A 20,717-nucleotide genomic window follows, 5' to 3' on the forward strand; every position below is an offset into this window, starting at 1 on the left:
GCATTCTCCATCCCCACTTGCCGTTGGCAATGACAGACACAGCCCAGCAGAGTATCGAATAGCATTTGGCCCGAGGGGACACACCTGGGGGCTGCCCCAAGACATAGCAGACTCGGATGGCACGGCACGAACATGAGCAGGGCAACTTTTGTCATGGAAGCACAGGAACGCAAGGGATGCTGGGAGCTAGGAAGCCCGAGGAAACGCCCAGAGAGGCTGGGCCTTTTTTTGGTTGCTTTGCTGGTTGGGTTTCTGGCTGACGATGCAATGAACCTAGGACATGCAGGGCACAGCCTCCACAGGCTAACCGGCTTGAGCCATACGACGCGAGGTAGCAGCGTGCAGTGCAGCTGACAGTGGTGTTGCCATCCCCCACGCAACTCGATCCCCAATTCCGTATCTATCTATGTGATTGGCTCGACTTGATGCGATGCGCAATGTCCGCCCGTAACGGCGTCGCTGGCTCGGGACCATGTCTTGGCCTTCTCTTGACCGGAAGCGCCAAGCGGCGATTCTGCCGACGTCCGTCACACGTCCAGATCTCGCTCGTCCCGAAGGCCAGGGCCGGCTTCGTATGCGCTGGACGTCAGCGATGAATAGACGACATAGCTGGCGGGGTTCCGGCGAGGCGTATGAGAGCTCCTCGGCTGTCTACTTGAGTAGGTTGCCATTCACGCCTCGCACTGGTCCTCCGGCCACCGAATCTCCCACCCGGTGCAGGTCTTCTGCACCTCGAGATCGCCGGGATCGTTCTCAAACATGGGCTTGTCCATGCGCGCCTCGAAGACCTTCTCGACGTCGAAGCCTTGCTCGCGGGCCAGGTCGAAAAAGGCGAGGTCCTTCTCCTTCAGCCAGGGCCGGTAGCTGGTGAAGAAGACCCAGGCCCGGCTTTCGCGGCGGCGGCTCATGGTCATCTGGATCGTCTTGACCATGTTCTTGTGCTGCGGGTGCTTGAACAGGAGGTCGGCCAGGATGAGGATGTCGAACTTCTCCGTCTGGTCAGTGCCGGCCTTGTTGATGTGCGCCAGCAGAGGTGCCGGATCGTCGGCCCACTTGTAGCCGGCGGCCACGATGTAGTCGCGGGTCGGTGTAGGCAGCAGCTCCTTCGCCTCGTCAATGTTCTTGTCGATGTTGACGATCAGGTCCTGGTCCGGGTAGTCGGTGACGACGGTCTTGCGCGCGCCTAGATGCGCCGCCACCAGACTCGGCAGACCGCCGCCGGCGCCGATCTCCAGGACCGACTTGCCCTGGACGAGAGGCACATGGGTCTCGATCCATTGCGAAACGAAGCGGCTGCCGTTCCATAGGTAGTGGCCCTCGTAGAGGTTGTAGCCCACCAGATGGATGGTGATCTCCTTGCCCGACTCGAGCTTGAAGATCTGCTTGGTCGGGGGCTTGGGCGGGGCGAAGTCGGCCGGTTCCTCAAAGAGGTTGGTCTGATCCAGGTCTTCCTCCAGCTCCATGGCGAGATGTCGGAGTGGCAGCAGGTGATGTAGCAAACTGCGCAAGTGCTGTTCGCGACGGGTTTGGCGGGGTTGCGTTGGTTTTCACCCCGCAGCGGCAGTGCTGAGACCGTAACCTAAGGTTAATTGCTCAATATCACGAATAAATTTGGCCCTTAGCTTGTCAACTTTTTGGTGGGGCTTGGCCTATAGCTACTGCCCGTGTGCTGCACAGTTTTTCATGTTGGCGCCGCACTGTGGCGCTGCTGCTCGTATACCAAGTAAAGTCCGTACCTAGGTAGGTGAAGGCATTGATCTGTGGACATGTTATAATCATGAGATCCCGGGCTAGCAGCATCTCCCTCCTGGAGGATGTTTGTACAGTGGTATGGGAGAAGACCATGAAAGCCAGGGAAGACATGGCATCATCGCAATGCATTTGACCATCCACGATTCTCTCACTACCCGAATCTCTGCCGCGCAATCTCCTTGAACACGGCCATGGTGTCTTCTTCCCGCTCGCGATACTCGCGCAGCTTCTCCTCCCGCTCCGCGGCGCGCGCCCTCTCGATCTCCTCGCGGCGGAGCTCCCTCTCCGTCTTCCGCCGCTCCGCCGCCGCCTTGGCCTGCTTGTACTCGGCCACGCTGTCGCCGCCGCCCATGAGCTCTCTATCGTCGACGACCTCGGCGGTGCCGCCGGGCGATCGCTCGCGGAACGACTTGAGCTTCTCGTTGACCTCGCGCTTCTTCTCGAGCTGCCGCTCGCGCGTCCCGGCCTCGGCCCGCGGCACCAGCTCCTCGAGCCGCGCTTTCTGCTCCGCTCGGTCGGCCTTGCGCTGCAGGCGCAGCTGCGCAATCTGCTCCGTTTTGTCCTCCTCCGCCTGCTCGCGTCGTAGGTCCAGGTCCTGCAGGTTCGGGATGCCTGGCCCGGCCCGGCCAGTGGTGGTGGTTCTTCTTGTCTTATCGGGCATCCTAGGCCCGTAGTCATCGTCGTCTTCGTCTTCGTCTTCGTCTTCGTCCTCGCTGCCGTTTGATCGGGGTCCCGGGCCTGGTTCGGGGCTTAGGGACTGTTGTCTAATGTCGCGCGAGGCGGCTGCTGCCTCTGCCTCTGGATCTTGCTTCACAGAACGCACAGCCACGTATGGTGTCTCGGTTTGGCGGACTTCCTGAAAGTATTCGGGGTCGTACCAGCCATTCGCCAGAGATCCCTCATTCCACTTGCCGACGAAGCTCTTCCACCGCCCTCGGACCTCACGCTCGTCCAGTTCGTGTATGTCCTTGCCCTTTTGTATGTCGAGATACCGCGCGAGCAAGGGCAGAAAGGTGTCGTAATCGGCCTTGGAGAGAGGTCGCGACGAGTAGGGCAGCTCGGTCGGGGCGACGCGTGAGGCACGAGTCGATGAGGTTCGCTGCTTATGGTGGCGATGGGAGGATCGATGGTGATGATGATGGTGGTGGTGGTGTCGCCCGGAAGCGGCTGGGGACTGCGCTTCTCTGTTTCGGGTGTCGGTGTGCGCGTGGTATGAGCGCCTCTCCTTCGTATCATCGGCACGTCTCCGTTGAACCTCGCGACTGGGCGACCTCGAAATAGTGCGCTTGCGCTTCTCCGATCTTGGGCGCCCGTGTCGGTCGCGAGACGCGCTATCTTCAGGGGCGCGCCAGCGAGAGTCTCGGTCCGTCATGATTTAATTAGGTGCAAGTTCATGTGATGTGATGCTCACCAGCCTGTTTGTTGAATGGCAATGGAATTCCGTGGTTGATTGTCCATGGCTTTAGATACAGTGGAGCCGGCGGGATCCAGTCGAAGCTACCTCCGAACAGAACATTGAAGCAAGCTCTAGGTAATGTTTCTATTTTTAATATTCAGTTTTGGTCTGACATTGATACACATCAATACCTACTTTAGGTAGGTACCTGGTATTAACAACAGCAGCCAAAGCAAAATACTCAAGCAACGTCGCCCCATCACCACGGCTACTTGCGCAAACGATTCACAGCAATCTAGCCTGCTGGCTGGAGTGGTGACACGAATAGGGGTTACATTAATGTGTTTGTTTATTGTGAACCATGGTGCTATCTTCGTCAAAGGGGTCAGCACAGTCTAAGCTAAATATCTTCTCAACCTTCCCTCAACTTCCCCCAGTTTCCTCGACTCCTCAGCTCCTCAAGTGATGACCGCCTCCTCCAATTATAAACAATATTTACTGTCCTGAACGTCCTTGCTTGCTCTTGCACTTGCTTGTGATAGAACCTCGAAGCTTAGGGTTCACTTGCAATTGCCGTTGATTTACTCCGGCGGTGGGTTCTGCGTGGCCTTCGGGGGATGAGTCGCGCACCCCTCGCATGTACAGGACTCCCCGCACATGCACTTTGTTTCATCCCCATCGCATGGGATTTCTATCAGGAGCCATTTTCCTTCGTTGGGGGTTGGCGATCCTTCCTGACTGCTAGCCACATATGATCCTGTTTCTACCACTTCTGGCGTCGAAGTCGTGGTGCCATTGGGTGAAGCACCGTGCGGCATAGCTGAGCTCGGGACCTCATTGTCCTGTTGCGAAGCATTAAATAGAGCAACGATGCGGGTACGTGTGGCCAAGTTAAATGGATGATCCGCGCAATAGAGGCATTCACACATTGAGCCACAAGTGCAACCGGTGTAGGTAAGCCCACCCTGGGAATTGGCACCTTGAGCTGGTTGGTACCCAAAGAGTTCCATCTGCATCTGCTGTTGCTGCCATTGTGTCCAAGTATATGGGTTGTTCGGGGTTACATAAGGCATGGGATAATCATGTGAGGGGGTTGATAAAGTGCATCATTCGGATGGGCTGTGGTTGGCGGCGGCTGTGCCATTTGCACGCCAATACTGACGTCAGTGGTTGGGTTGTAATCGTTTGGCTCCGCACTGTTCGTTGCCAGTGCTTCCGGTGCGCAACAGCTGCTTTGGGGGCTGGCGGTATGGCTTCGAGAGACGTAGATCCATCATCGGGGGCTGGAGCGAAAACCACACTGGACGCTTCGGGCCGGTAGCCAGTGCCTCCCTCTGGTGCTACAAAGCCATGACCTACTGCGAGACCGCCATTCATAAAGGACGTAGGGGGATTTATCCCAATGTTGCCGTTATGGATTGACGGCGGGATCATTGGCAATGGATAGCTCAAAGGGGTCGGGTACACGGAGTCGATCGACGGATCGACATCACCCGTCATGGGAGGCTGGAATGCTTGATTGGCCTCGAAGCTCATCGGGCCATGTTCAGTCGGGATGTGACCGTTTGGAAAGCCGGTGTTGACGATGTTGTAATTGGCAGGGTCCATCCGTTCGAGCCGACCGATCGCCTCGGCAACATGAGACGGTTTGCGCGAAGATGGTCTTGCACCCGTCTTGTTGACACGGAACGAGGATCTTGTTGGCGAAGAACCTGGTTTTACCGGATGCTCCGACTTGGGAGCAGGCGCCCGAGTGCTTCCTGTAGTCGATGTGTGATCTCTGCATTCTCCGCAATGCGTCGACCGCGGGATAGCAGCAACCACTGTCTGCCGACACTCGCAGTGCTGCCCGGGGAGGTGCCCGGGGCAATTGGCCAATGGCCGCCCGGGCTTGCGGACTTGTACCATGGGGCGATCGCCCATGTGTGGGCATTTGGTAGACCGATGGCCCCGAATGCAAGCCTCACTAGAGATCAGCGACAAGTCAGCCCCAGAACGAAGACGGTATGTAGCCTATCCTGCCGATAGGGAGAAATCTAAGGGAACGAAAGCCAAAATGTTTGTGGTGAGCTACCTGTCTACAACATGGCCCTACCGGTCGGTTCCGGTTACTCGGAGCATGGACAGCTAGGAGAGACCATTCGCAAATGCGGGAGGGATATGCGAGACACGGAAATAACAGTATGTAGGGAATTTTTCCAATACTGACCAAGCCATTTTGATCCCATGTATTATCGGCATCTTGGCCAGCTTTGTGTCGACGGAGTCCAAAATGTAGTGTGTATGTACTAGGTCGCCGGGTTCTGGACAAGCAGGAAAGTTGTACGTGCCACTCAGGGGCTGCCCACACAGTCGCACTGCAGTAGACGTTGGGATGTTTGGGATATTTGATCCAAAAAGGGTGTCCGACCACGCGTAGCGAATACAAAAGTAAGCGCGGTGTATGCCAGCTATCGACAACGTTTCCGAGTCAGACACTTTGCATATACCGGGATGTCTCGAGTAAGAGGGGAACCGCAGCTGCTTACACCTGCGACGATGTCGATACACAGAACTGCTGCCGGTGACCAATGAGTCAGCGGCGGCTGCGGCCTGCCAGATATGAGATTGATGAACTGGTAAGTGAAGCTCTTCAATATGAGGGACCAGTTGGTGCGACAAAGTGAGAGGGTTGGTGGGTTTGTATGGTAACGGATGGTCTCAAAATAAATGCTGAAATGGCGCTGCCATAAGAAGAATGAGTGCTGGCTGGGTTAGGGTAAAGAGCGGCGTCAGGGGATATATATATATATATACACATACCTTTGATGCGCAGTTGCTGATTGTGTAAGTGTGCAGGCAGGTATGGGAATGGAAGCAGGCACGCCCCAAAGGTCATTCAGTTCAGTTCGTTCGGGATTCGAGGTCCAGCCGGTTGTGCGCGCCGTTCATCGGGGTTGGCCAAAGCAGGAAAAAAAAGACCAACTAAAGGGAGGGGAGGCGCACGCAAGTATCCTCTTGGCTTTTCCTGGGTCGACAAGTAGCTTGCTGGAAGGTATAATGGTTTGCACCAGGTTTAGCTTCGCGATAATGGCGGGTGATGGCGCCTGGCTGGGTGGTTGACCTTGGCCCTCGATTAAATATTGTTGTTCTCGTTTTTGGTATGTAACGAGTGTCGAGTGTCGAGTGCTAGGTAGCGGCGCGGCAGTGCTCTGTAGGATGTAGCTCGAGCTACCTGCCTTGCCTGCCTTGCCTGCCCGCTAAGGTTCCAAGGTCCCAAGGGTGGTATCCAATGGTATGTATCGTATGGACGCAGATGCGATGCGGCACATGTAGATAGAAGTACCCGGCTACACACGTGAAATGGGTTGGCTACGTCTGAGGCGAGGCGAGGTTAGGTAAGATGGATCAAGCAGCACTTCAAATGTTCCCTCGCCCCCCAGCTACAGTAGGTAGGTAAGTTCGTCGGTAGGTATGTACCACACTCACTACTTCAATTGCCTTAGGTATTGTGCACTGGACGTCATTTCAGCACCTTGCGGGGCCTCCCTGTTCTTCCGGTCTTCTTCAGGTCGCGCTTTGGGGGAGGACCAGACTGCTCGCTTTCCTTCCGTCAGGCCTCAGCTGCAAGGAGGGGACGAAGTAAAGTTCTAACGAGGCAGGCGGGAGGTCGATGGAGTGAGTGATGGAAGAAGTGTGTTTTCCGTCGTCTGGTGTGTGCTGTAGTGGGGTTGCTGTTTAGGCCCCTGGGTCCCAATGTCCGTGGTCACTTTCGAGTGAACGTGAGCTTCCAAGTAGCCATGAACAAAAGCGAGCACGTTTTCATTGGCCAACACCCCCGTGAGAGGCCAAGGTGAAGCTGCGAAGCCGGGTGGTCGACGGCCTACCCAGCACAGGCTTCTTCGTGAGGGGGTGACATGAAGTTGTAAGTAGGTATGCATGTACATGTAGGGAGTGGCATTATGCATCGACATCTTCGGTTCCGTGCCGAGGAGAAGAGGGGGGCTTCGCCGCGAAATCCAACAAAGAACACCAACACCACATACAAATAAATGGTGCATGGTTTCCTGCTGCGCGATGGGCTATGTACATAGCAAGGCCTCAAGTGCCAGGGATTGGCAGCTACAGTACGTGTGCAGAAAGGTTAGTCTCCCCTCCACTGTTTTCCGAAAGTCAAAGGTTAGCCGAAAGGATTTATACCTTTTATCGTATACTCTAAGCCAGCTTGTCGTCGATAAAATCAAAACTTGAGCTTGAGTAGGCATAGATTTTCCGACTAGTATTTGACTTTTCGGGCAACAGTGGAGGGGAGGCTAACCTTTCTGCACACGTACTGTATGTACACATATGTATGCATAAATATAGCCCAACAGTAAAATCAAGCCACCTCGTTGACTAGCAACTCTCAACTCTCGTCGGCCTGCCCAGATAGTGGCAGCGCTGGTCAAGAGATGGCAGCAGATACACATTGCTCGGCAATCAATAAAACCTCTCAACACTCAGGCGCCACCCACCTACCGAGCAAGGTTGGACGGCTCAACATAACGTAGCGGCAGTTACACCACATGCAAGCTAAGCTAAAATGCAAATGTCCTTCTACCAGACAGTCAGGACCGGCTCCCAGCCAGTGCAGGAGGCGGTAAAACCGCTTTCGCAGGCGGTTCGCCTTCAGTTGTGAGGGCTTCAGCTGCATTCGTGTCTAATTAGCAAGCCTCCGCCGAATTTTGCCCGGCAATCGAGAGTAAAGTTGGGTTGATGAAACGATGACCTTCACTGTCTTGAAACGGACAGTGATCGGGCGCTGCCAAGGCCAACCCCGACTAGATGCTGGCAGACGATCGATCCGCCAGGCTGCGAAGGGTAAGCAAAGCCCAGAAAGTGGCCACCATGCCCTGTTTGGAACAGCATTGGCACTGGAAACGATCAACATCTGAGCGCGTGCGTCTACACGCGCTTATTACGGTGAATAGAAGAGCGGCTCTGGGTGGGAGGTGCGCTTGGATACTGGCACGACCAGTCTTAATCGAGTTCCCTTTGCCGTCCGTCTACCTAGCTACATGTACATACATGTAGGTACTTACTATCTACTTCGTCTAGGTACAAAGAAAGGTAAACTGGTCCCTGCAGATGTCTCTCATACATGCCAAAGAGCCCTGTTCCCTGTCCCCCGGCCAGTAGTCAATCTTCAGATTCGGTCTTGGCGGAAGCGCGTGCGACGATACAAAGATGCCGTGTTGGCAGCCCGTCGCACAAATATCGTGTACTACTAACGACGGCATCCCCCGTTCGTGTCGGCGCAACCTCGTAGCTTAGAAGCCAAATAGCTAAATATGGGCAGACGGGTTAGTGCACGTTCGACGTGGCTTCGTCTAAATGTTTCCCTGTTCATCCCATATTGCGACGTCACAGGATGCTTAGCTCTGGTGCGAGAGGAGAAAGACAACCAGAAGGGTTCTTGTCTGAACTGGAGGGTGGTTTGATTCTATGGAAAGAAGATCCGCATTATCCTTCACGATCAACTTCGACTAAGAGTCAATGAGCATTGGCTGGAGGGAAGGCATTCCGGCATCAACGCCGCTTGGCAAACCAGATGTGACTACCTAGGAGAAACCTTGTTGAGGATCGCGATACGACTTCGTACGGCCCCCAAGCTGCGCCTCCACAACTCGTGCCTCACTCAAGAAGCCAGGCCGTACTGCTGCCTGCTCTACAGCGGAGAGGAGGCCCAAGCAAATGTGAGCCCCCGCCCAAACGGCGGGAAGCGAACAGGGAAGGTACTGGCGGGGTTGACACGGTTTGGTCATGAGACCTTTGGCCATCGTGGTCGTTCTGGAAGCAAACATTTTGTTGAGGGGCCGCCGTGGATGGTACCTGCAGACAGGGAATGGGTACGCCTCTTGGGCTGCGAGTGGAGGCAGCATGTGTCTGCTGCTCGGCAAGGTGGACCAACTGCAAAGTATCGACCGAGGCTCTGGCCTAAGCAGGTGCCTCGAGAGAGGAGAAGCTTCTATCAAACATCGATCCAACTCGGTGTTCTCCGCAAAGGCTTTGGGGCTCTGGCTGCGAGGCGGTCAGCCAACCCTCTGCAGCTTGCACGGGGCAGGGCGGGCATCATTCGACTGGTCCACGGCCAGGCTCTTCCGGAGTCTAGCAGATCCTACATGTGTGGGAGGAGGATTTCACAAATTCTTGCGGTTCCCTCCCTGCTTTGGGCGGAGCGGGGAAGGCGCGCCAAGCCCACAAGAACGGAGTCCTATTCCCTTCACTTGCTGGCGGCGGCGAAGAGTCTCCCCAAAGTAGGTACCTGTCGGAATACCAAGTGGTGGAAAGACTTCAATTGACACTCTCGGCTTGGTGCCTGAGGTGTCTCGAGCCCGGCGTCCAGCGAATGTACATAATATGCTCAACCCATATTTGCACCTACTACCCTTCACCCTGACCTGGGCTGACTGTGAGACCAACCGGGGCCAAGGCGGTTGTCAGGCAGGCACAAGACCCATTGATACTTCACCTTACCCACGACTAGCACCAGCTGGGCTAGTTTAGACTTTCCGAGGTCCGTAAATCTTTAGTGAGTGCCTCTCTCAAGATAAAAAGAGACGCAGACCTTTGCCTATTCGGGTATTCCAGGGAATTAGCTCAGCAACTTGTCCAATACTCGTTCGTGTTCTGGGCAGTCATAGGCTTTGAGGCTTTGCGTTGCTAGCCATCAAATTACTGAATCTTGGACCAGATCTCGCATTGGATCCTGGCATCGAAGGGCACGTGTTGATTCCTTGCAGCATGTATAGCCCAAGCCCAGTCTTTGACATGGTCCTATCTCTTCAACTATCTGACGCGTCAGAATCCGCAAACATGTCTACTGCCCTAAGCCGTCTTCGAGGCTGCCGATCACCCGTCGTGGTTGCCCCAATAGGAACCCCTGATAACTCTGGCTTTGGGGGCGGCTGACCTTCCTCCGCGGCCTCCACTGGCTGAGATGCTGTTGTTGGTGGCGGCGTGGGCTCAACATCGACCATAGGTTCGCCACTATCTTCAACTTCGTCATCCGTCATCGGCAGGCCATCGATGTCTGAATCCATTAGTGCTCCCTCGTCGTCATCCTCTGCCATGGCCTCGCCATCCAGGTCGTCGAGCTCCATGCTTCCACCTGCTGGGTCATATACGCCTTTGTCGGCATCCAGCGACACAGGCTTGAAGCCTTCTGTACCCGACACTCTAGCTTCCACAGGCTTCCACTTTCCTGTCGTCTTCTTGTCCCCGACCCCTATACGAGCCCCAGCCTCCGTGGCGGCAGCAGCAGCACCACCGCTCTTCTCATTTTCCCCGTCCTTTTTGCTCAGACTTGGCGGATTCTCAAACCCTTTTGTAAAAAGCTCCTGAGCCTCGGCGGGAAATACGCACCACCCCTCCCACAGGCTAAGAACCAGCCCCACGCTGCGCTTCCACTTGTCTGAGCGCAGGCGACCCCACCCAAGTCGCTCAGCCATGAGACCCAGATGCTCAAAAATATGTCGCCCATGTAGTGCGGTCTCGAAGAGCTGCCGGAATCGCCAGCTGTGGCGCACCCCGCTCGTCGCCGATGACGAGAGAATATCGCTCACGACGTAGAGAGCCACAAGACTGGCGCCACTCGTGTCAACTTGCTCACTGCTGTTTGTAGTGGTTTTGGTGTTGCTGATATATGCCGACTCATCGGTCGCAGCATGGGCAGCCTCGTCGTCCACCTCAGACTTGGCATTCAGCTGTTGCTGCTTGAAATCAGGATTCGCGGAAGTCAGCGCCAAAGGCTTCTGCACATTAGAAACGATCAGGTCAACAATCTCGTCGGCGCCGCGGCTGGCATGGGTGATTGCGAAAGTCGTGATGCGGGCAATATCGCCCTTCCGTATCCGACTGAGCGTGGTCGGAAGCCTGGCCAACAGGTGAACAAGCTTGGCCTTGTCAAGCGGATTGAGGTAGGTGGTCCCTTCGTCCCCTGTCCCAGCACCAGCTCCAAAGTCGCCCACACGGTTATTGGTGCACTCGTCTGCGTAGTCATCGTCCGAGGAATCGTACTCCGGATCCGATACGAACTCGTCAATCGTTGTTGTATACTCGAAGGCTAATGGTTTATCAGGCGCTTTCCACGCATGACTGCTTTCGAACAATGGCAGGTATTTCCCCGACGTTTTGCCCCCACCTCGAGTTTTATTATTACTGTATGTCTGTGAGCCCGTGATAACCTCCCATAGCCTCCAGCGGTACCAGACACCGCCTGCACTACGTGCGTCCCACAGCCAGGCCCATTTCTCTTCTCGCTGCACGTCGGGCCGTGACATAAGAAGAGCCTCGAACTCGGGACCATGCTCAAGGACAGACTCTATAGTTTTGTGGATGAGCTGGAGTTGCTTGATGTCGCGTGGCGCTTGCACTGGAACATGCAGCAGGTTCGACCGATTCATTGCCCCTCCGCCAGGACCGTAAGATGGAGGAGGCGCAAATCCTCGATGGAATTGGTGCGAATGTGGTGGATCATTGGCTGGTTGCGGAGCAGGTTTCGCGCCGAAGGGTTGGGACGAATTAGAAGACGTGGTTGTGAGGAGAGACGAGGATGGGGCGAGATTTGTGGTCGCCACGGCGGAAGAGAGATGGCGGTGCAGAGAAAGGTAGAAACCGTAGCCCAAGTAGCGATTCTGCAGAGAGGATACGGCGGAGTCCATGTCGGTAGCCGGTGTTTCCTGGGAGAGTATGATGATGGCCGCCATGGACTTGCGCTCGTTGGCGACAGGGGCAGCCTGCGGAAGTATCTTGACATTTTCCACCGTGAGATTTGGAGGGATCAAGGCCTTGATGACAGCAGGAGATGTACCCGGAGGTAAGTTGGCCAGCCGCAATGTAGGTTTTGCGACGGCGCGCTCCTCGGCTCTGTCAGCAGCTCGCCCATCTGCTTCGTCGTCACTGCCTGTGCCAAAGGCTTTGGATATGCCTTTCCCTGGCGCATCGTAGCTCCGGTCTCTATCCCTTTCTCGTTCACGCTCCTCGCCGTGGAAGGCCAGCCTGCCGCGGCCATCGTCGCCATGTCGCCCGAGGTCTCGCTGAAAGCCGCCGTCAAAGCCTCTCTTACGCCCATAGCTCCCAGGCGGTGGTCCCAAGCTACCTGGTCCGCTCTTAAGTGGTGTTCCGACATTGCCAGCGGCGCCAAAGTGCCGTCTGCCTACAGCACCTCCGGCGGCAGCAAATCCAGCGCCTCTGGACCCCCGTCCAGGACCGGTGCCGCGAGCTAGAGCGCTAATCTCGTCATCGTCGTCATCGTCGTTATCGTGATCGAAACTCTTGACAAAGCTTTCGTAGACGGCGGCGGTCTCGGCGGCTTCGCGTTTGCGTTTCGCTTCTCGTTCTGCCTTTTCTTTCTCGAAGGCGGACTGCTTGTGTGCCTTTTGCAGCTTAGCTTCGACGTCGGGGAAGTCGTCGAGCTTCTTGGAGGCGGACATGGCTGAAGGCGGGAAACGATGGTATGCAGTTGGAGTGGGTATTGCGTGGCCGGAGAGTTTTCGAGCGAAGATTACCGCGGATCTTATCGCATGCGCATGTTCGCAGCCGAGATCGGCTTCCGGCCAGAGCCAAAAGGCGCCCGTGACTTCGGATACGAACTGTCAAAGAAGAGGGCGGATGACACGAGAGAAATCGACGAGATGCAGCGTATGGAATGATGTCAGCCTTGATGGAGGAGGCTCGCGTCGCATTCAGACAGTCAACATCAATTGATGGACCAGCCAATCAGCTGCGGCAAAGTCGAGGTGGGTGGGATGCACGTAGGCCGAGGCGTTGGCGTTGGGCAGGCATAATACCAGGTAGGTAGGTAGGTATGGATCCCCACTGCACAGGGAATGGGAAGGCAGTAGCAATCAATGTCCCAAGCAGCGGAATGCAAGACACAAGACAAGACAAGACAAGACAAGACGAGGCTGTCGTTGGTTGGGTGTCTGTTTCTCAGCTCCCGAAGCACTCCCCCACCCAGTCATGCAGCATCGAGCCCGACAACCGAACAAGCGACAGCGAAGGAAAGAAAACTCGGCCGATCCGATTGGACGTCCGGGTGGTGAGGTGAGAGATGCGACTTCCGATATCGAAGAGATCCTCTATTGATCCCCACAACTGACTAGTTGTCAAAGACCCAATCCTCTGCGCCCTCCCATTCTCATGCACTCGCGCTTCTGCTTCCATACCGCTTTGGTCTCTCTTTACCGACCATGGCCGCCAGTCCTTGCAGTCCCGCCCCTCCAGATGGAGCTCCTCAGGGGGCCGATAACGTCCATGGCGCAATTGGAGCCAATACCACTACTTTAGGCTTCTCCTATCGGACTATGAATTCTTTACTACCCAGTACTTGCTCTCTATATAAATCTCCAGTTGCCCCGGCGCAGCCAGTTAGTATGCATTGTTGAGTACACTAGTCATTACGTCCAGTATATGTCGTCTGGCTTGTCGCCACTGCTGGGTCCGACGCTTCAACTCATATAGAAGAAGCACATCCATCTTTCTCTCCAACCACCAAGACCTCGGTTCTCCGATAAGGCAAATTCGTCATGGCACACGACACTTCCTCCTCTGCCTCCCCCTCCTTCACGGCCCCATCCACCCTCCTCATTATAGGAAGCGGTGTGTTCGGCTTGTCGACGGCCTACGCCCTCACCAGGCGTCCCGAGTGGCAGTCCACTCAGATCACCGTCCTGGATCGTGCAGGCGGCTCCGCCCCTTCCTTCCCTGAGAACCCGGTCTTCCCCGCCCGCGACGCCTCCAGCATAGACTCGTCCCGGATCATCCGCGCCGACTACGCGGACCCGGCATACGCGGCACTGGCGTCGGCCGCCCAGTATGCGTGGCGCCAGCCGGGCCCCGACAGCATCGGCGGCGAGGGCCGCTACACCGAGACGGGCTTCGTCCTCGTGGCCGACGACGAGCCACCGCGGGTCCGCAACGCGCGCGGGCTTGAGGTCAAGTCGGGCATGGGGTTCGCGCGCGACGCCTACGCCAACGCGCTGGCGCACGCGCGGCAGGCGGGCCGGGGCGACGACGGTGACTGGGTGCAGCTGCTCGACAACCGCGCAGCCATCGCGAAGGCGACCACGACAGGCGCCGAGCTCGGGGACTGGGGGTATTTGAACCGCGGGTCGGGCTGGGCCAACGCCGAGAGGGCCATGGCATGGCTGTACGAGAGGGTGGAGGGGACGGGCCGCGTGAAGTTCGTGAGGGGCACCGTCGATAAGCTCGAGATCGACGCGGGCCAACGGAAGGTCGTGGGCGCGAAACTGATGAACGGGCAGTCCATGAGGGCCGAGTTGGTCGTGGTAGCCGCCGGCGCATGGACGCCCAGCCTGGTAGACCTTCGCGGGCAGGCCGTGGCGACGGGCCAGGTACTGGGCTACATGGACATCACGCCCGAAGAGCAGGCGAGGCTCGGTCAGGCACCCGTGCTCATGAACTTGACGAGCGGCACCTTCCTCATCCCGCCCTCGAACAACGTTCTCAAGGTCGGCCTTCACGGCTATGGCTACCAGAATCCGAAAAAGGTAACGTCTTGCCTCACGGTGCCCAAGCCCACAAGCATAAGTGCCTTCAACGACCAAGAACAGTTCTTCCCCGAGATCTCCGTCTCTCAGCCCCTGACGCATCTGGACGACCCAACCCTCTGGATGCCCGCCAGCGGTGAGCGCGCTCTGCGGAAGGGGCTTCGGGCCATGGTGCCCTGGCCGTCGGTGGCAGATCGGCCCTTTACGGCAAACCGCGTGTGCTGGTACACCGACACGCCCACGGGCGACTTCCTGGTCGCCTATCATCCCTACTGGAGTGGGCTGTTTCTGGCGACGGGCGGCAGCGGCCACGGCTTCAAGTTTCTGCCGGTGCTGGGCGAACATATTGCCGATAGCATCATGGGCAAATGTACGCCTATCCTGAAGGACAAATGGGCCTGGAAGGAGGTCACCGATGTTGAGCGGTCTATTGTAACCGAGGATGGAAGTCGTGGCGGACAGGCTGGGCTTATACTACAAACAGAGCTAAGGAAGAACGGCCCTCGGATATAATAAAATGTACCTTATAGATTTTGTTCTACATCCATATCGCAAAGGAATGGTATTTAGTATTGCACCGTGCAATACCCTCAATATTAGCCGCCTTGGCCGGTCAGTCCGAGGCCCTAACAGTACAGTTATTCTGTCCCCCCTACTCGACTCCAGGTTTAGTAGTATAGCATTGTGACAAACTACCTACGTTCCTCATGATGCAAATGGCAAACAACCAAGTGTTCGATTACCACCTGATGGAATCGCACAGTGCCAGTGTTCTAGTACCATCCAATGAATAAGGGCATCCAATCGTGCGGTGTTCGAGCATTTGGACTATAATGACTTTTACACAAGACAAATTCACATAATACTTAGAAGGCAACTCATAGTGAAAACCGGTTGATCAGAAGTGGTGATGTATTTACTACCAAAGTAGGCAGCCACGCACGACTGTTATCGTTGTGCTTAGCTTCAGGCATGAACAGCTTCAGGTGCCTCGAGTGCAAGAGAAAGCATAATCCATTCGCTGAACTGGACAGACCATGATGCGAATGTGGCATTCCAGCCAGTTCACCATCTGGACATTTATATCCGTGCCTGTCTCCTGCTTCCACTTCGTACTACTCCCCGATGACTATCATGTTCATCACGGACGTAGCATCATCATCCTCGTTCCTGGAGATTGAGCCTCCCTCCATTTATAACGCTCTTTCTCACCGACTGTTGAATTAAGACGGCACATCCTCGACCAGCGCACATGTCGTCGAGAGAATGCCATGTGCAATCTATGTGTATCCATCTGACCAGGCCCCCAGTCATCTCCTTTTTGGTCCTAAATCAACCTGGCCCACGCCAATGCTGGCCCTTTCCTTGTGTCATAACGCCGGTGCAATGCAATTTGCGAAGAAAATATCAATGGTACAATAACCTCATACTGAGCCTCCGCGACGGCAAGCCGTCAGTCGTCAAGCACAGCTGAGTGGTGTGCAGAAGGAGAATCATGAAATCATAATGTATCGTACAACCAAGAACAAAGTAGGGGTGGACGGTGTGGTGTGTGTAAGTGGTAGCACAAGTCTCTCAGACCTTGCGGAAATCTGGAGGAAGTTAGTGAATGTAAGTTCAGATGACGCGAAGAGGTGCGACCCACCTTGAAGCACAGGGTATATCATTTCGAACGCCTGGTAGATTTCTTCGCGGACTTTGGCACCAGTGAGAACGATCTTTCCGCTCACGAAGATCAACAACACAATCTTCGGCTTGATCATACGGTAGATGAGACCAGGGAACAATTCAGGTTCGTAAGAACTGAAGTTGTGATGGCGCGAAGCAAGACCCTCGAGGCGGATTGGGAACTTGATATCGCAACTGCCAACAATATTCTGGATCTTGAAGTCGGTGAACTTGGCGTTGAATCCGAGCTTCTGAATGATGCGGGCATACTTGCGCGAGGCAAGCTTGGAGTCATCCTCTGACTTGGCACCAGTGACGACCATCTTACCGGAGGCAAAGATCAGGGCGGTCGTCTTCGGTTCGCGAATACGCATGATAACAGCGGCGAAACGCTTTGAACTGGTCAGCAACGTAGATCAAGCTTCGCAACCGATGGGGTAGTGTTTACCTTTGGGTTGTACTCGGCGTTACGCGCATGCAGGGCAATCGTCTTGAGGTCCAGACGGCAATCGAGATTGACCGTGGCGACGATGTTCCTTGATGATGCAGAGTGAGCACACAGTTCATTCAAGGACAAACCGTGTGAGGTAATAATACATACTGCAATGTAGGAGTCAAACCACTGCCACCTTGGGTGGTGGCAGCAGGTGTGGCCGCGGGCGTGGCGGGAGTCACCCCATTGCCGGCCGGCTGGCCATTGGCCATTCTCTTCTCGGCTTCGCCGGTAGGTGGAGTGAGCTCCTGAAGAACGCCCCCAGGCATGCTGAGCGAGCCGGAGCTGGTGAAGGCTCGAGCTTGCGCGGCAGTGGAGGGGTGCGACCCGAGGGTGCTGAAATCCGGCTGCGGGGCAGCAGAAGAAGCCATGATGCCTTGTTCGCCTGTATTCCACAGAACTGCAGAATCTAGCCTTTGGTAGGAAAGACCTGAAACGACGTTAGAACAAGAAAAAATTGGTTTGCGAAAATAAGGATAATGTGAGCCAGCGCCGCACGTTGCGGAACAAGCCAGTTTGGTGAGTGAGCAACTGCCAAGGCTGTTCTGGCGACTTGGTGTGGTGGGTGAATGAAAAAAACAGGCGGGCAGAGGGAAATGAGGAAAAGGTGACGTGGCGATAAAGCCGCCGAATTTGAGGTAGCCCAGTCAACGCTCAAAAGAACGAGAAATGGTGCCAAGAGCGACTCGGCTTTTCTACGATAATGGGGAACGATGGTCACGGGCAAATAATATGGAGGAAGACAATAGAGGAAGAGCCTTACCAATTGGCGCAACGGAGATAAACAAGTAAATGTCTCCCCAAGCTTCTTAGGCCTGAACTGGTAAAGGCTCGATTGTATCTGGCCGATGATGCTTGCGATCAAGGAACCAGAGATGGCACACACACACGATATGGATTTATGGGTTGTCTGTTGGGTCGCGAACGAGACCTCTGGGAACAGACAGTAAAGCGCGCAAATTCGGATGCGAAAATAGCGGGCTGTCGATGTCGGGGCTCGGTTTGATGCGATGCGACGCGACAATGACGGCGGGCAGCGATTCGATCTTCCTCTGCGACGCGCTAGGTAGATATGGTGGAATGAGGCGACGTTGGTGGTAATACCAAGTGGCGCTCGTGTTTCTCTTCCTCAATTCTTGTCTGCTCTACGCTCTCGTCTTCAGCGACGGTTCTGGGACTACTCTGCACCGAATCTTGCGCGGTAGTGGGTAGTGGGGAGGGAGTGCTGGTAGAGAAAACGGTCGCGGGGTTTGAAGAGAGAGGTCGAGACCTTTTATGTCGGCGGCTGGCAACAAAGAGGGTTTGCGACGGTTTTGGAGAAAGCGCGACGGAGAAAGGAAGGCTTTGTTGGTGGGCGGATTGTTTCGCCGAAAGGTTCGGTCCGGATGCAGGTGGGAAGCAAAAACCAATTAAGGAATGCGACGGCCTTGGTTCTGTCCTGGGCGACAGGAAGCAGCAGGAGGTATGATGGTGGGATCGTTTTTCCTTTTCTGAATGCCCGATTTCCCAGGTCTTGGTCCTTCCGCCGTGAGGGATCTCGGTGCCAAGACAAGGTGTGATGAAAAAAGGCTAAAAAAGGTCGAGCGATGATGAGGTAAGGTGAGGTGAGGGAAAAAGTGGATCGGGAGATGGGTTTTGGGTGAGGATGGATGATGGATGGGGTGGGTCGGCCAGACGTAATTGGCAGACAGTCAGCTGGCAAATACGTAAGGCTGGGGTCGGTCGGAGATTCCGCGCAAGACTTTCGAAACAGTTGAAATTGGGGGGATGGCTGGGCTTCTTATAATTTTTGCCAGGCAGGCCTTCCTCCTAGTGCCTCTAAGCAAGCGCACTGACTTTTAAGGCAGCGACTCCCATGGACGCCCCCCGTGTGGCGGGAGTCCACAATTCGCTACTTCTTCCTGCCATCTTAGTGGACGCACTAAATCCGCCGCGGCCAATCATACCTTGTCATCCGCCCCTGATTTGATCTTTTTTTCCTCCTGCACTTTACACCTTCGTAGCTCCTGGTTCCTTCAAGTCTCTTTTCTTCCTCCCCTTTGCTCTTTGCCCTGCGATTCTTTCCTCACACTTCCATCCCAGCCGCCCATGCCTTTGCCGTCCAGCCATCGTTTGGCTCGTCTCTCCCTCGCAAAACCCGACACGCGAACACACATCCAACGTCAAGTCAACACAAGTCAACATCTTCCACATACCTACACGCTCCTGAATGGCCCCAGCCAGTATTCGACAAATCGTCAAGCCCAACAATGCATTCGCTCATTCTTTGTCGCTCGCCAATAGTCCAGTCAGACCGCAAAAGTTTGCAGGGCAGGCAAGCTATTGATGCGACGACCTTCGTTTTGCTCCAATTCATTCGCCAGGTCACATGCACCATGAAGAAACGACGGGGCAGGAATGAAGTGGCAAGCGGAAACGGCCAGTTACGGTCGAAGTGGACGGTCGGTCGCAGACAACACACGGTTCAAGCACGATTCATCTCGCACTGGGGCCCAGGCTCGCCCGATCGCAAAGCGATTGCAGAGCCAGGGGGGCAGTGGCGCCAAGGGGGGCACTGGGGGCCTCGACCCCAACCACTACAGGTTACAACCTGGCACAACAAGCACCCACCCTCATCGCCTGCAATCTTTTGAAACAGCCTGACCCTCGCCCACTTCTCATCCTCTTATTGTCGTCAATGTCGCAGTGCTTCATGTGCAATCCGTCATGACGGACTGTTTCGAAGCAAATGCCTACGACATGTTGTTTGTCGCAAGTCGCTTCAATCACCCATCCGTTGCCAGTGCGACGGAGGGTGGAAGCCGGGTGCATCATCATCATCATCATATCCGCTCTGGGGGTCTTTCCTCCCTCCCTTTCATTTTGTAATCTTCATCGCATCGCATCTTGTCGAGAGTTTCCAAGAGTGCATGGTCCGCTGGGGGCCGGTCACATCTGGCTCAGTAAAACATGTAGGACGATCAGGTCTCATTATCGTTTGTTCTTTCCCTGGAAAGTCCCATTTCGGCCTCTCGGGGGTTACAGTTACATGCGCATTGCGGTCGCTGACTGCCTGCGGTGGGAGAGTTGCTTCTGCTTGCGGTCGTCCCAAACGCAAAGCAGCCGAACGCATGATTGCAATGTGACAAGGTCTGTATTTGCCCAAGAATGAAAATGTGTCCTCTTCCGCGCTCTTGTCTAGATGACGCGCGAACTGGAGCCCTCCGAGTCCACTTACACCGGTTTTGCTCGTCTTTTCAAATCAAAGCCGTGGAGCCAGCTGTCAATCACCACTCACTGCGCAGCTGGAGGGAACACCAAGGTGGGGAGCCTGTTTCAATGGAGAAGCCAGAAAGGAAGCCATCGGCCTTGGAGCCTGCCATCGCCGACGCGACTCGCCAGTGGAGACCTTAAAAAAGCCAGTGTCTTTTTATGGTTTCATCATTTGCCGGTATGCGCAGTGTGTGAGAAGCGATGATCCCGACACACTCATTTCCCTTGACCCCTGCGACAAATTCTTTTTCCCTTGCCGGCCCCCAGCCGCGCCCAGCCCTCATTTCATCCCTCTTATCTAGCCATTCATCGTCGCGCTCCCTTTTTATGACTCATTCGTACGCACACAGCCGATGGACAGCCAACAACCAGCAAACTGTATGTCGTCTCCCACCCAGCCTATTTGCGCATCTATGACTCGTCTTCCTGCGACGAGACGAATAAGGCAGCATACAAGTGTTGATCCCTAAACGTGTGTGAAAATGCGCGACGACCAAGAAAACTCGGGAAAGCCAGAGGCGAAAAAAAAGACGACGAAAAAAAAGTGTCGCCCGGACTAGAGCACGCATTGGAAGATGATCGTGATTTCTGGAAGTGGTGACTATGACGACGCGTGTCTGGTCTG

The 20,717-nt window shown here is 55.3% G+C and overlaps 6 protein-coding genes across 6 annotated transcripts; 1 reads left to right on the top strand and 5 right to left on the bottom strand.

Moving 5' to 3' along the window:
• Positions 1-671: 671 nt before the first annotated feature.
• PG986_001396 (uncharacterized protein) lies at positions 672-1,463 on the bottom strand (the record flags this gene model as incomplete). Its single annotated transcript, XM_066837618.1, has 1 exon — positions 672-1,463. One exon carries the CDS (start codon positions 1,461-1,463, stop codon positions 672-674), a length of 792 nt encoding a protein of 263 aa, XP_066706511.1.
• Positions 1,464-1,903: 440 nt separating this feature from the next.
• On the bottom strand, positions 1,904-3,124 carry PG986_001397 (grisea protein; the record flags this gene model as incomplete). Its single annotated transcript, XM_066837619.1, has 1 exon — positions 1,904-3,124. The coding sequence occupies one exon, from the start codon at positions 3,122-3,124 to the stop codon at positions 1,904-1,906; it is 1,221 nt and encodes a 406-aa protein (XP_066706512.1).
• A 1,104-nt stretch (positions 3,125-4,228) lies between these two features.
• Positions 4,229-5,071, bottom strand: PG986_001398 (uncharacterized protein; the record flags this gene model as incomplete). The annotated part of the gene is made up of 1 exon (XM_066837620.1): positions 4,229-5,071. The coding sequence occupies one exon, from the start codon at positions 5,069-5,071 to the stop codon at positions 4,229-4,231; it is 843 nt and encodes a 280-aa protein (XP_066706513.1).
• A 4,880-nt stretch (positions 5,072-9,951) lies between these two features.
• Positions 9,952-12,600, bottom strand: PG986_001399 (uncharacterized protein; the record flags this gene model as incomplete). Its single annotated transcript, XM_066837621.1, has 1 exon — positions 9,952-12,600. One exon carries the CDS (start codon positions 12,598-12,600, stop codon positions 9,952-9,954), a length of 2,649 nt encoding a protein of 882 aa, XP_066706514.1.
• A 1,095-nt stretch (positions 12,601-13,695) lies between these two features.
• PG986_001400 (uncharacterized protein) lies at positions 13,696-15,192 on the top strand (the record flags this gene model as incomplete). Its single annotated transcript, XM_066837622.1, has 1 exon — positions 13,696-15,192. The coding sequence occupies one exon, from the start codon at positions 13,696-13,698 to the stop codon at positions 15,190-15,192; it is 1,497 nt and encodes a 498-aa protein (XP_066706515.1).
• Positions 15,193-16,254: 1,062 nt separating this feature from the next.
• PG986_001401 (putative transcription initiation factor TFIID) lies at positions 16,255-17,211 on the bottom strand (the record flags this gene model as incomplete). Its single annotated transcript, XM_066837623.1, has 4 exons — positions 16,255-16,271; positions 16,325-16,739; positions 16,796-16,883; positions 16,949-17,211. The coding sequence occupies 4 exons, from the start codon at positions 17,209-17,211 to the stop codon at positions 16,255-16,257; spliced, it is 783 nt and encodes a 260-aa protein (XP_066706516.1).
• Positions 17,212-20,717: the final 3,506 nt, after the last annotated feature.

This window comes from Apiospora aurea (assembly GCF_038362705.1).
Source record: "Apiospora aurea strain CBS 24483 chromosome Unknown utg000001l_segment0_segment0, whole genome shotgun sequence".
NCBI classification, from domain to species: domain Eukaryota; kingdom Fungi; phylum Ascomycota; class Sordariomycetes; order Amphisphaeriales; family Apiosporaceae; genus Apiospora; species Apiospora aurea.